The sequence below is a fragment of the Salvia splendens genome, chromosome 5 (genome assembly GCF_004379255.2).
Source record: "Salvia splendens isolate huo1 chromosome 5, SspV2, whole genome shotgun sequence".
NCBI lineage: Eukaryota > Viridiplantae > Streptophyta > Magnoliopsida > Lamiales > Lamiaceae > Salvia > Salvia splendens.
In genome coordinates this window covers 35893135-35908305 of record NC_056036.1, presented here as the reverse complement: position 1 = coordinate 35908305, position 15171 = coordinate 35893135, and the positions used below count along the sequence as shown (strand labels likewise).

The following is a 15171-nucleotide window of genomic DNA, read 5'->3' as shown; positions in this document are numbered from 1 at the left end:
ATGTGTATAATTAATTATTTTCATAGTTTAATTATAATCCACTACATTATACTATGTATTGTTCATTAAATTTAAAGTAACTACACTTGTATTATAAAACATCAATATTTTTCTACACTAACGAACTAATAATTCATGTTGAATTATATTTTATTATTAGTAGCAATATTTTATACTATATATTGATTAATTATATATGAGTTTAATATTTTTATGATATAAGTATTATTAATTTATATTTTATCATTCACTAAATTTAATGGGTTTTTATATAATATAGATTTAATAATATTTTCAAACTGATCCGACTAATGTATCGTGAATCGTTAGCTTCACCGATTTCCTTATGGTTTTTAAATCATTGCTATCGCCTACCAGCCATATTAAAAATTGTAATACATGAAGCCTACTGCTAGTTTTAGTTGGGATTTTCAGTGGTTCACTTGAGCGTGACATTATTAGTATGACTTTCATTAAATGAATTAACATTCAATGCTCAATTAAATTATTTAACTAGTTAACCTGGATTAGCATACCCTATATTTTGCAACAAATTAATTACACTGGCCAAATTAGTTGGACTAGCTACCTACATTAACATAGTTTAGTACGACCAATTTTGTACGCGACGACCAATTTCTTTTAGGACGTAAACACATTAACTTTTTGTTTAAAATTTGATGTAAAAAATGAAATTAATATATTAGAATGACGTTTTTTTAATTCTTACCCAATTTCAATTTTTCCGTATATCATAATTAATTTAGAGATAATTCAGTTCATGAGAAATTTTAGATAAATTTAACCTTCGTATATTTACATAAAAAAAACTGTCTGTGAAAAAAATAAGTACGCCAAAAGTTTGTTAGTTTCATGTATTCCAGCTCTTAGTCTTATCTTCTTTTAGACGCAAAAAAGGAAACTGTATTTTTTAGTACTTAATATGTATTCCGACAATACACCATTTCATCAATGTGATTTTTGCACAATATATATCATACTCTTAAATTAGGGTTAAGTCAATATGCTAATAGTATTAAATATTAATTCATAATTTCAAAGCAATGCTATATATACAAATTTACAAGTATGCGGCCATACTTTAAGTGCAATTAATGATAAATGACTCTTAAACCTCTAGCTTTATAGTAGTAGCACGGATGCAGCAATTGCAAAAGGTATTTGATACATATATATGCACAAATAAAACTAGTCACGGTCAATCATTTTACACGTTTGAATGTATATAACTAAGACCGAAAATTGATAAGGCTACTTTCTTTTGGTATAAATACCCACCCACTCTTATACAAATAAAGATTTGCGTAACCAACATCGTGTCACTATTGAAAATGAAAAGGAACAATAAGTTTGCACTTGCAAATATTTTGTTCAATTTTCTCATCACCATGGTACCATATTCATGTCTAGGGCAAAACTCTCGACAAGACTACATCAACGTTCACAACGCTGCCCGAGCCAAGGTAGGGGTCGGGCCCATAATGTGGAGTGAAAAAGTGGCGATTTTTGGCCGTAACTATGCCAGGCAAAGGGTTGGGGACTGCAACCTTATCCACTCTACTAATAGGCCATACGGTGAGAATCTTGCCAAGGGCGGCAAAGATTTTACCGGTAGTGCGGCCGTGGAGTTGTGGGTCAAGGAACGACCAAACTATATTCATTCCTCCAACTCTTGTGTTGGTGGGCAGTGTCTCCACTACACACAGGTGGTTTGGCGCAACTCGACACATGTCGGTTGCGCTAGAGTTCGATGCAATGATGGTTGGTGGTTCATCTCTTGCAACTATGATCCTCCAGGGAACTATATTGGCCAACGTCCTTATTAAATGAATTTGTGGAGTAGCTTTTTCTTGCTTTGTTTCATTTTCAACGCTGATTTCTAGTTGAGCTCATGACATTTTATTGCTTAATTTTTGTGTTAATGTGTACCTTATAAAATTAGGACATATATCTAGCTTGTTTTTGCATGTTTAGTAGCATTTGGAGAAGATGTTTTTTAAGGCAGTGGAAATAAACGAGGCATTTAACTTAAATTGTGTGAATTTTAATTAAATTAGTATTAACACCCATGCTATGCATGAGACATAAAATTTTCAAATAATGAATACAAATTCTAATGAAAATATAGAAAATAAGACTTCAAAATAATATAAAGATTACAGAAATGTACTTATCTTGTCTCATTCTAAATGAAGAATTTACTACTCCCTAATAAATGAAACATTTCAAATTCGGCAAACGATTTTAAACAATTTATTATAATATAAGTGGAGTAAAATAAATGGCAAGGAAGAAATGTGTGACTAATGATCAACTAGTATTGATTAGTCAGAATAAGATATAGTACAAATAAAGAAAATATGTGTGAGTAGAGATCAAAGAGAAATAATCAGATAATTAGAATATACAAATAGCTCAACAATTGTGATTAACAAAACACAAAGAGTCATACTCCTTCCGTCCCACTTTAGGAGTCCCGGTTGAGTTCGGCACGGGTTTTAAGAAATGTAAAGGAAAGTTGGTGAAAAAAGATAATGGAATGTGGGTTCTACTTTTATATATTAGTTTTATAATAAAATGTGAGTGGAAAAAGGGGAATGGAATGTGGGGCCTATTACCAATTATGGAATATTTCAACCGGGACTCCTAAAGTGGGACGGAGGTAGTATATAGGAACAAAAACATAAATATGTATACATATATTTATTATAAATTATATAGCTTGAATATTAAATATAAATAAAAATCAATATACAAATATAATCTAAAAATCATTTCAATATACAAAGGAGTAATAAAAAATATTCAGTAAATTAATATATAAACAATGTATTTAATTAAATAATATGGTAATTTTAAAAATAAATACAAAGTCCAATAAATTAAAAGTCTAAATTAGCATATATATATATAAAATTTGAGAAATCTAAAAAATGATATCAGAAAAAGGTTTGAACAACAATATATAATTTAATAGAATAAATCAAAGTATAACTCAATTATAACAATAACTTAAGTAATTTAAATATGTATATATAAATATATAATTTATGTATATATTATATAGCTTGTATATTAATTATAAATAAAAATTATATACAAATATATGCTAATAATAATTTTAGTATACCAAAGAGTAATTAATTTCTTATTTAAACCAACAATTTTATGTGGGTGTATGAATAATTAATTAATGATTAATTATTATCATATAAATCCAAATTCAATGCAAGAACAAATTAAATTTGAAATTAGGGCTGCAAATAACCTAAATAAATAATTAAAAACTTGGACTCTATTTAATTTCAACATAGGATAAATATAATTTTCAGTATTTGGTATTTGTACTTGGACATGCAAAACGAATTCGTATGAGTATGCTCCCTAAACCCTATGCTTCCTATACCTCTAAATATGGCCCAAACAAAGAGCCCATCATCTAAATAGAAGTAAAACAATTAAATAATTTTTAGCCCAAACAATAAGCCCAACAACTAAATAGAAGTGAAACCCTACTATTTCAAAATCATGTACAGATATTACAGAGGGCAGTGGCGCCTCTGCACTATCGGTCTCACTGTTCTTGGCAGGCAACGCCGGCCGCCTATCGTTCTCCTTTCTCTCCTTCTCGCGGTTCCACCTCTCGGCCACCGGCTTGAGGACTCCTCCACGCCACCCAACCACCATTGCCGGTCACCAACCCCTCTCTCTCTTAACTCTCAGGTATCGGGCTTGCCGGCGTGCGAGTCCAGCCGCCACCGCCGTCGGCTCTCCTTCTCTTTATTCCGCTTCCGCCGCCGCCGCTGTAACCCATCCTGCACAGCATTATCGCCGCCACTTCCTCTTCATCTCCGGCATCTCTCTCGTCGCCTCACCCGCCAGCTGTCGCTGGATTCCAAGCAGAACCACACTTGCTATACTACAATCACCAAATCAGAAAATCAGTCCACAAAATGCAAATTCTAGTCCATCTATTTAAAAGTGTTTTAAATCTTCTTCAAGAAGTTTACATTTGATTGGACCATTTTTTGTCCAATTATTTTTGACATGGCTCTAGAGTGTAGAACTACAGTCATAAACCACTCACAAAAAATGTCTCAAAATAACCAAAAGGGTAAACAAAATAGTTTCAAAATTTCCAACCCAAAAATGGCAACATTGACTTTCCATCCAACCGTCCCTTTTAGTAGTATAGATAAGGTACGTTAGTTCAAAAATAAAGGGCGTCGTTTGCATGTTGTTCCTATTCGTGCTGCTAAAATTGGACAACTAGGTTTACAGCTTATGGTAAGCTCGAACAATTAGGTATAGTACATAAGCTAGCAGAGTCTCTACTAGCTTAAGCCCCTAAGCCCCTCCCAAGAAGTAATTTTTGTGTTTTTTTCTACTCTAAAAAATTTTAAAATTTTCAAGTACTCATATCAGCCCCTCCCAATGAAGAATAAATCTCTAAAAATTGAATTATAGGAAGGGCTAAACTTTTAAAATGGTTGTTGTGTGTGTTTGTGAGGAACTGAACTTAAGTTAAATAAAAATGGCTGATATAGCTTTGGGGAAGAAGATGACTCAATTCCCAAGGTGAATACTAATAAATGATATTTTTAATTAGTGTTATTTTAGTTTTACAAATTAGAGTTGTGCGTGTCTCACATTTTCAAATTGGTACATACTTCTATTTTGTAATTAAGTTTAGTGATAAATTAAACTTTTTATTCATTTTCTTTTCAATTCAACTATGTAAATATTTATTTTATAAGAATTTTTAATATTTACTTTATTGGTGTAAAAATTAAAAATGAAATTTTAAAAAAATATCATGGATTGAATGTGTAACTTATTTCGTATAGGATTTGTAATTAATTGATCTTGACATGATTTAAGTTTAAGATGTCGTGGATAGAGTTTGTAGTTCTATAATTAGATCTTGAGGTGTTTTAATTGAAATTTTAATATTTTTATTTAATACATATATATTTTTTCACATATATATTATATATATTACTATAAAAATATTCTCAGTCCATGATATATTATTTTAATTTTTTTATTATATTTATGTTCGAGTTTAAAGAATTATAGAGAAATATGAGTGGAAAAAATTCATGAAATTTATGTAATACTCCTACTTTATATATTAATTTACATAAAATTTGAGTTATGGAAGTTAATGAAATGTGGAGCCGAATTACCAAAGTATAAGAGCATCCGTAGCGGTGGGCGTCCTGGCGAACGTTGGACCGGCGGACGTGGACGTCGATTGCGGACACCGGAGTTCCACGGCTTTCCGATGACATCCGTCGGGACGTCCATCGTGACGTCAGCCATTGCGGTGCCACAATGGACGTCCCGATTTTTAATTTTTTTTTAAAAAACAAACTCTATATATACGGCCCGTTGAACTTCATTTCATTCACACCACTTGTTTAATTCCGTAAATTGTTTAATTTGGTGAATTTGTGAATTTTATTGTTGTGGATGTCCGTCGGGATGTCCTTGTGGATGTCTGCCATTGTGCAGTGGGATGTCCTTATGACGTGGCAATGCAGTGGGAGGTCCTTATGGCATGGCAGAAGGTGTTTTTGGGAAGTCCGTCGGGATGTCCACCGAGACATCCGCACCACTGTGGATGCTCTAAGATGATATAGATATAACTATTCTTCGATGATGGACTATAAGAAAATACTCGTATGAGATAATTATTCGCGAACAAGAAAGTATATACAATTCAGCCCCTATCACAATTTTTTCTACGTCCGCCACTGAGTACTGGTACATAAACAATTTGGAATATAACAACAACAAAAACGAAGTCAAGATGATATTGTACAGATAAAAATGAACGTTATACCCAAAACTACTACTCCACTACATAAAAGTATAGATGACGAGCACAAGAAAAATAAGCAAAGGGACAGGGAACGACTGATGTGGGGTATATAGACTAAATGGACTCTCTCTCTTAACAGGCTAGTCTTTTGGGATGAGTTCTCCCGTTTGGTCTGTATCAATTGGTGCTTTCATTGAGAGCCCAAACGGCTCGGAGTGGTGGCCGGGCAACGAACTCGCCGTGACCAACGAGTGCGTTTGGGACCGCTCGGAGTGGTGACCCACGGAGTGGTGGCCGGGCAAAGAATCCGCCGTGACCAACGTGGCCGTGACCAACGAGAACTCGGAGTGGTGGCCTGGCAAAGAACCAGCCGTGACCAACGTGGCCGTGACCAACGAGGACGTTAGCCCTTAAAAGGAGGGTCGAATGTTACGGACTCAATTCCCACATCGGTTGTGAGAACAACTGATGTGAGGTATATAGACTAAATGAGCTCTCTCTCCTAACAGGCTAGTATTTTGGGATGAGTTCTCCCGTTTGGTCTGTATCAGAACCATCCTAACTTTAGCTGTAAACCTCATCCACCAGATAAACGACAACTGAACCATAGCCTTGAACTGCGTTAATCGACAATTTTAAAGCCATCATTAATTAAGTTTCTTTGCCAAATTATCAATAAGCTAAACTTGATTAATCTAATCCCTAGGTATTCCTTTAATTTTTTTTTGTTTCGTTATGACAAGAATATGCTATAATCTAGCTACTTCAATGCATTACGGGTCTACGCGACTCTATCCTTTAATGGTGTTAATGTGTGTCTTTCAAGCAAAGTTATTTGACCGATTTTATTATAAATATTTAATATAGGATATCTTATAAAAAAATATGTTTCAACCAATTATAAGCATTTTGCAATTCATGCATATTGATCCATGCATGCATTTACTTATCTCTTCACTTTGAAATTATAGTTCAAATTTTTTCAATTGACCAGGCTCTAATTACTCTTGACAAATTTTCTAGGGGTTTGAGTAGAGACTAACAAATTACAGCCACCTCCCTTTCTTTTGTTGTTTCAACTTGATTTCATCCCTAAATTTTAACTTTTTCATTCTTGTATATTTATTAGAATTTAAATGCAAATCTAGCTTCAACAAGATCTTTCTTTTTAGAATATTTGCATTCAAAGTCGTGGTATATATACCTCTTTCTTTCAAACTGTGTTAACTTATGTGTCTTCTAAGAAAGTTATTTGACCAATATTATTACAAATATTAAAAAAGGCAGGATAACATATATTGTGATTATTAACCACTAACAAATAAGTTTGTAATCATACTAAGCCTTTTGCCACTTATGCAGAATCCTATATTACGTGCATGCATTTACATATATTTTTTATTTTGAAATTAAGTTGGTCAATTCTATTAAAATGTCAAAATTGATAATACCCCAAGTGAGCTGCATCTGATTAAAAAAACTATGCTTATACACCAAGTACTTTTTCTAGGGATTTGAGTGAAGACTTAACAAAGTACAACCACCTGAAGAAATTATCCGGCACTTTAGCAACACTTAATTCCCTCCTTCTAGTAAAACTGAATTATCATCTAAAAGGAGTAATTATACTCCTTTTGCTAATTAGTACACAAACTTTTGCAATTTAGAATATTGTAGTAATTAATAGGCCCCCAATATGTAATAAACAAATGTTGTTTCAGATTAGCAACTTTAGGTTACTTAAAATTGTTGTAACATAACATGCAGTCACAAATGCCCCTTTCCATGCACATGTCATTTGCTTAATACTAGGGCACAATTACATACAATAATCCACATAATTCCCTATAAATACCTAATAGGTTATCCCTCCATCATCACAATCACTCAAATTCAAAAACATTCCATACACATTCACAAATGACAATGGCTTGCCACACTTATTTCTTGATCACCCTTGTTTCCATTCTAGGCCTAATAAGTACTGCACGTGCCCAAAACGCGGCGCAGGACTATGTGAACGCGCATAATAGCCCCCGGACCCAAGTGGGCGTGGGGGCGGTGGCGTGGAATGCCACACTGGCCACGTACGCCTTAAACTACGCCAACTCTAGGGTTGGGGACTGCGCGCTGACACACTCCTACGGCCCCTACGGGGAAAACCTAGCCAAGGGCAGCAGCAGCACCTTCACGGGCGTCTCTGCGGTGAACTTGTGGGCCGCGGAGAAGCAATATTATGACCACACAAACAACTGCTGCATCGGCACGAACCAGTGCCTTCACTACACACAAGTGGTGTGGCACGACTCGACCCAGATAGGGTGTGCCCGCGTGCGGTGCAACAATGGCTGGTACTACGTCGTCTGCAGCTACCATCAACCAGGCAACTGGGAAGGGGAGATGCCTTATTAATAATTATAATAGTATAATTAAGCTAATTTATAAACAGATGAAAGCAGTGGAAATATAAGGTTTCTGCTCTATAATAAATTGAGGCACTCTTTTATAGCCATGAAGAAAAACTAATGTATTACTGTAAGGGCTAGCTAATTGCAGCTCAAATGTTTCTGGTTATGTGTAATTGTTGATCAACTTTTGTCTTGCAATATTAATCTCATTATTTTTTAGATTTTATTATATAATTTAAATTTATAAGTATATGATGTGGGCCTTAAATAACGTTTATTAGTAAAGGCAAACTTACAAATTATAGTACCATATTTATGGATTAACAGCTTGGATTAAGCAACCATATTAGTCAATTAGTAATAAAAGGTTGCAACGTAAATGTAAGAAAATAATTTGAATCCTTACTAGTTTAGTAAATCTTACTGTAATTATTAATAAAATAACATCTACGTACTAATATAATTATTAATTGGGTAGTGATAAACATACATAATTGTACATGCATAACCAAACTTTTTACATTCAAAATTGTTTTATAAACATTAGTTGATTTAAAATAAGTTTCATACTAAACATTAGTTATTATTCTCAAACTTTAGTGGTCTATTTAAATAAATGTGTCTGCTCAAATGCATCAATTGAAGTATATTAAATATGGTGTTTGAGGCAATACTAATAATAGTAAGCACACTAAACTAAAATTTCAATATTAAAATTGAACAGAATTTAAACATTGTTGCCGCCTTAAAATACTGTTCATTAACTATAAAGCGTCTTATAGCGAAATTGTAAAGTACTGTATGGAAGAAACCGAAGATGACCCGTTCATTATGTGACCCGAAATCCGAAATAATTAAAGCCGCTGTGCTGTCCCAGTCCAACTGTATGTCTTCGTTTTACAGTAGCAACAAAGAAGAACCTTCTTCCATTATTATCAGTATATCAGAGGGGAGAGAAAGAGTGAGAGAAGAGTGTGTGTGTGAGAGAGAGTCTGGTGATGGAGCTGATTAGGCTTCTATATACAGCTAAGACTGATTTTCCAGCAATTTCGAGTTTCTAAGTATCCATCTCCTTTTTCTTTTCTTTTTTTTTTTACCAATTTCCTGTTTTTCTATCAGACCTCTTATCCGCTGAAGGTATGCCATTGTTTTCGTGTTCTTTAACTTCATAATTGATCATTTAATTCGCAATTTGTTGACTGTTTTTTTACTTAGTTATGGTCTGTTTTGGATTCCGAATGAGCTGAATCATGCGACCTTTAATGTCGTAGTGATTTTGTTTCTAATGAATTATTTCTGGCTTGGCTTTGGAAAATGTTTGGAGGTTCGATTTTGACTTCATTTCCTTGAGATTTTGCTTCGACGATTTGTTGAGTTGTGTGTTGAATGTTTTGTAGTTTCTCATTTTCTATATATGCTTGTATCTTGGGTTAGATCCTTTACAATTGACTGCTCTAATTTATGCCTAAATTCTTGCTCTGGTAGATTTCTGTTTTTTCTTTACATTTGTTGACTACGGTAGAGAAAACCTAAGAATCTAAGCTAGATTGAGATGCTGGGCGAACTTCTGGGAGGCTTGTTGTTGGAATTAAGCACGTGGAGCTCTTAGGGCTTTGTCAAAACTATAATGAGTGAGCATAATTTAATCAGGCTACTTAAAAAGAAGCTTTCAGCATTTACTTTCATTAGGAGTAGTTTGATCTCTAATTTTTCTGTATATCTTAAGATTCAGTCAAATGCAAGCTTGCTTGCTCTCCAGAGGGGTCGAGGTAGTTAAGGTGGTCACTGAATAAAGTTTTAGTTTGCAATATGGAAGAATTATTGACTGAATCACATAAGTTCCAAAGAACTTTTTATTATATAGGGAATGGGGTTTTAGTATCTTCTTAGATACCCTATGTTTACAGAGAAGGGTGGTATAATTTTGTTTCTTCTTCTAGATTGCATTCTGCAACTACTATCCTTACAAGAGTATCATTTTTTATATGTTATGTCGTTATGTTATTCAAAATGATGCTTCTGCGAGGTTTACATTCCATATGTACAACTTAGTCCATTGCTTTTGCACTCTATAATTCTCCCGGTACAATACCATCTCAATGTCATGGAGTGTGGTTTAAAGGGGTATGGTAATGGGCCGAGCTTGGTTTGTTACTCAGTGTCATGACTCATGTAAATAGGGTCCCAAAAAATTTCATGTACAGTTATTCCCCTTTTTGTGTACTCTGGTGAAAAATGATAGAAACAAAACTATTCATCTACATAAAGAATTCTCGAATCATATATTGTGGAACACTGCAAGAGAGATTGACTAGAAATTTGGTGAAGTTTGATCTTTTGTGGTGATGTAAACTGTATTAGGAAAGTTTCTCACTCTCACTAGTTAAGGAGTGTATCAGTCTCCTTGTCCATCTCACCCTTGGCATATTGATATTTTGCTGTCTGTCAGTCTCTGTATCAATTATGTCATGATAAATTTAGCATCCTCTAACTTCTGTTAAATATAAGCTTCTATACAATTGAATATGACACAAAATTTCTGTTTTGGGCATGTCTACAAACTTGTTTCTTGCATGAACCCAAATATATGAAACCATGTCTTGAATAAAAACCATTTTCCATGGGTAGATATTTTTCATGAATGATCCTCTTCTAACATGCAATGCTGTGAATTTCTTAGTGGAAAGGGTTTCCTGGTCATCACAAGTTTTTAAATGTGTGATTGATCGTAATCATGACAATGATATTTTTTTCACATTTATTTGTTTACGTAATTTGAAAGAGAATTAGAAAATGTTGATATGCTCTATGTGAACTTCTTAAAGTGAGTAAGAAGTCTTGTTTCATATGTAAAATTTAAATTCACGTGGATGTTTTTCTCTTAAAGAGTTTTATTAAATGGCAGATTCTTTCAAATAGCAGTGAGAAAAGAGAATACGTGAAGAGATCATTATGTACAGACAATCACCCAGCAGGAACCAAAGATCAAAAGGGATTAAGGTTAAGTATGTCCTGCAAGTTTGTTTGCTGCTGGCTGCATGCTTTTGGTTGCTATACCAAGTTAAACATTCCCATGACAAGAAGACAGGATTTGATGAAACTGATGCCAAAAGCTCACTTCAAAAAACTAGTAGTGATGAACTTATAAGACTTGGAAGGAAAGATATCCGTCTTCGAGTTGACAAAATGGACTCTGAGAATGAGATTCATGATGAAACATCAGAAGAAGAGGAAACTACTGAAGAAGGAGAGGAAGATAAGCATGGTGAAGATGATTCAGAAGACAAGAAGGTCGAAGAGAGGGATGACGACGAGGCAGGAGATAGAGAGGATGAAAGGGAAGAGCACGAACAAGAGAAACTTGATACAGAAGTTCATAAAGAACAAAGTTTGATTGATGGTGGGGAGAGAGAAGATGGGGAGGATAATGAAATTCAAGAAACAGATTCTGAAAGTCATGACCAAACGGAGAAGGAAAGTACTTCTGACGATACTGATCATGATGCAAAAGATATGAGTGCTCACGAAGCACGCGAGGAACATTACAAGGCAGATGACGCTTCTAGTGCTGTGACACATGATACACAAATGGAGACAGAAAACGAGAATGAACATGTTGAGAACTCTAACGAACACCCTGGAAATATTTTAGAAGAGGAGACGAAAGAGAATGATAGTGAAGAAACTTATGAAGGTGAGAACAGGAAAGATTTGGAGGTGAATGGAAGTGAGGCAGCTGGTGATGTTCATCAACCAAATATCACAACCACTTCAGTCAAGGATGACACGTTACATGACTCTGAGAATGGTTCTACTCCTAATAATGCAACCACAGAAGGATCCACTGATCCTTTGATAAGTAATAGCACAACTACTGAGGTTACATTTGAGAGCAAGGTGTTGCCCTCAGATAATTCAACAGACAGCAAGCCTGAGTTAGGCACTGAGGGTACTTCTGCTGAAGGATCTGACAATAAAACTGTTGATCCAGAGCAGGGCAGTAATTCTATGTTAACTGTGGACAGTACTCATTCGAACTCTAATTCAACAAGCTCTGGTGAAACAAAAGACGCAGGATTACTCCCCGAGGAATTATCTGATAATAGTACAGACTCTTCTGTATCAGAAAATTTAAGATCAGAGGCTTCGAATGAAGAAGGGAACAACACTACAGAGTCCTCCTCAGAAAAGAACAATGAATTCGATGCTGAGAAATCAGATACAAGTGATGGTAGAGATGAAAGCTTGGATTCTACATCGGCTGATAATGCTGAAGAAGAAGTTCAAGCGGATGCTATTGATATATCTGATACTTCCAATTCCATGGAGGAGAAAGATGTACGGGTGGATCTTGACACTCTCCCTGACATACAAACAGAGGGAAGTAGTAGCGAAGATGTTGCTGCAGAGTGAATATAGAGGTAGCAGGGTACTGTTAATCACATCAATTTCCTCGAATTTAAGTTTCACCCCATGTATTCTTCCTTAAATATCAGGGTCCTTATAGTATATTTTTGGTCCTTTTTCTTGTGTGTGAAAATGTTAAGCTTTTGCTTTCGACTTTGCATGTAGAACTTAGGCAAGGTGATGGCGACCGGATTCTGGCTCATAATGTATCAGCCAACTCATGTTGTTTTTGCTTAAGTTACTAAGTTTGCAACCATGTTCTTTAATCCTTCATACTTTATATGAATCATGCTTGGCATTTGAAGTCATTGACAAAAAGGGACTGTGTTTTCCAACTCTATTTAGGGGCTCAAAGATGCTGCACTTTGGAGACAAAATGTGGTGTTGTAGATAGTGTAGCATTAGACATGTAGTAGTTTGGTTTAAGATTAGGTAAAGTTATTTATATCAAAATTAGTATGAAAGGACTTTTGTACTTGTTTATTTTGCTAATCAATTCCAATGTTTTCTCGAATGCAATTTTCAAAATATTTGGTGTGGTTAATAGTAGTTAATACTCCATTTTATAGTTGAATTTGTTACTCCATTATGGTACAGGTTGGGTGCACCATCATCTGGAAGCATTGAAGACTTTTGTTCTAGTCAAGAATTTATCTAATCCACTTCAAAACTTCAAACTAAGCCTTAGAAAAAAAAAAGAGGGATTGAAAAGTAGAAAAAAAATTATAGAAAGCTCATCCAACCTCATAGTCGTGATTATCCTCAAACAAATATGGTGTAGAATAAATGGTTGATTTTATTTCATCATTTGAGCTCATTATTCGAAAATGGCTTACTATAATTTTCTAAAAGTAACCAACATATCGTTTCCAGATTAAAATGTCTCAACCTATGCATAATTATATCTAACCGTCTTAATATTTTGGCCTAAAATGTCCCATCCTAACATTTGTAACTCTAAAACATATTAGTTGGTTAATTTTGAGAATTCTTTAAAAATTGGAACATATTTGAATAATGAGCTCAAATATGAAATAAATACGACAATTGCCTGTAAATATTATTATTGCCGTCGGTATCGATGATTTTATTGGTTTGATCAGCCGGACTATACAACCAGCTACTATCATTTAATAACTAAATATTATGATTGTGATGTCAGTCATCATATAACAACTACTCTTAATTTGTCCGTCATTTGATGGCAATTAGTTGGATATTGTAATTGATCATATTTGATTAAATTGCTATATTAAATACAGTCTGTTACTAGTAATTACAAAGCTGTCAATTCTGTTTGGTAGCAAAGTTGATCCCACATCAAACAGTGACGCATATACAAACCAAATCAATGTACTTATAAAGAAAATGAAACCTACACTCATGAAATGAAACTCTTAAAATTTGATCATTTTAAAAGCTTTTAGTTCTTATTAAACATAACTTTGAAATTCTAACACTCCCTCCATTAAATTGAGATGTTTTCTATTTTAGCACAAGATTTTAGGTAATGATGAATAGGCAATTTATCAATAGTAAAGTAAGAGATATATTAAATTAAGAAGGAGAATTGTAGAATAAATTAAAAATGAGAATAAAATAGGAAAGAGAAAGAAAGAATAATGTAGAAGAAATAAAAAAATAAGAGAGATAAAAGAATAAAATAAAATAGATAAACGAATTAATTATTACCAAAAAAAAATGTTAAGATGCCAAAAAGGAAAATGTCATATTTAGACTGGGACAGATAAAGTTCATATTGGATGAGTGGGGCGAGCTATAGTAAATTTTCATGAAATAAACGATAAAGTGGGTAGGTTAACATATGTGGGCAGGAAAAAAGCCGTGCAATTTGAACCGTCAACCACTAATAATTGGACGATTTTACATATTATCCTTGTTATTTTATTTGTTTGTTTAGAGAAGGTTACCAACATAGTGAATTTTCTAGAAACAAGGAACTTGGAATGCTCGTTAGAGCATCCACAACGGAGAGCATGTGTTCGTCCGTCCGTCCGTCCGTGCCAGCGGCGAGGAAGAGCTGTCCGCCGCTGCTCTCTTACCGCTGGCACGGCGCTGCTCGATGCATCGACACGTCCGTGCCAGCGTGCAAGCGACGTGGCAGCGTGTGATTGGCCAACGACATATCAGTTGGAAAATCATTTTTTTATTTATTTTTTAAAAAAATTGAAATAATACCATAAAATTAAAAAAAAAATATTTTCCCAATCCCAAAAAAATGGTCGTTTTTTTGCCGGTTTTTCTGTATTTTTTTAATTATTTTTTCCCCCAAAATCATCTATAAATACACACATTCATCATCAATTTTTCACATCAAATCATCTCTCATTCATCTCTCATTCATATTTTTCATACAACTTAATATCTACACCTTAATCTCTCACTCAAAACCTCAAATGGATTTCACTCATCTCATTGCAGAAGCGGAACACGAAGAACAAGAATACTACGAATAACATCGTGCCGCTTATGAAGTATATGTCGCCC

The 15171-nt window shown here is 34.2% G+C and overlaps 3 protein-coding genes across 3 annotated transcripts; all 3 read left to right on the top strand.

The window, feature by feature from the left end:
* Positions 1-1352: 1352 nt before the first annotated feature.
* LOC121804209 (pathogenesis-related leaf protein 6-like) lies at positions 1353-2032 on the top strand. Its single transcript, XM_042203737.1, has one exon. The coding sequence runs from the start codon at positions 1353-1355 to the stop codon at positions 1845-1847; it is 495 nt and encodes a 164-aa protein (XP_042059671.1). The 3' UTR covers positions 1848-2032.
* A 2523-nt stretch (positions 2033-4555) lies between these two features.
* LOC121804208 (pathogenesis-related leaf protein 6-like) lies at positions 4556-8260 on the top strand. Its single transcript, XM_042203736.1, has 2 exons — positions 4556-4599; positions 7711-8260. The coding sequence occupies exons 1-2, from the start codon at positions 4556-4558 to the stop codon at positions 8258-8260; spliced, it is 594 nt and encodes a 197-aa protein (XP_042059670.1).
* An 875-nt stretch (positions 8261-9135) lies between these two features.
* Positions 9136-12929, top strand: LOC121805653 (dentin sialophosphoprotein-like). The gene is made up of 2 exons (XM_042205595.1): positions 9136-9393; positions 11162-12929. The coding sequence occupies exon 2, from the start codon at positions 11209-11211 to the stop codon at positions 12667-12669; it is 1461 nt and encodes a 486-aa protein (XP_042061529.1). The 5' UTR covers positions 9136-9393; positions 11162-11208; the 3' UTR covers positions 12670-12929.
* The last annotated feature ends 2242 nt before the right edge of the window (positions 12930-15171 follow it).

Excerpts from the sequence above, each read along its gene's own strand:
- LOC121804208 (XM_042203736.1), top strand. The coding sequence starts at position 4,556 with ATGGCTGATATAGCTTTGGGGAAGAAGATGACTCAATTCCCAAG. Across the intron at positions 4,600-7,710 it reads AAGATGACTCAATTCCCAAG|GTTATCCCTCCATCATCACA; the intron begins GTGAATACTAAT and ends AATACCTAATAG.
- LOC121804209 (XM_042203737.1), top strand. The coding sequence starts at position 1,353 with ATGAAAAGGAACAATAAGTTTGCACTTGCAAATATTTTGTTCAATTTT.
- LOC121805653 (XM_042205595.1), top strand. The coding sequence starts at position 11,209 with ATGTACAGACAATCACCCAGCAGGAACCAAAGATCAAAAGGGATTAAG.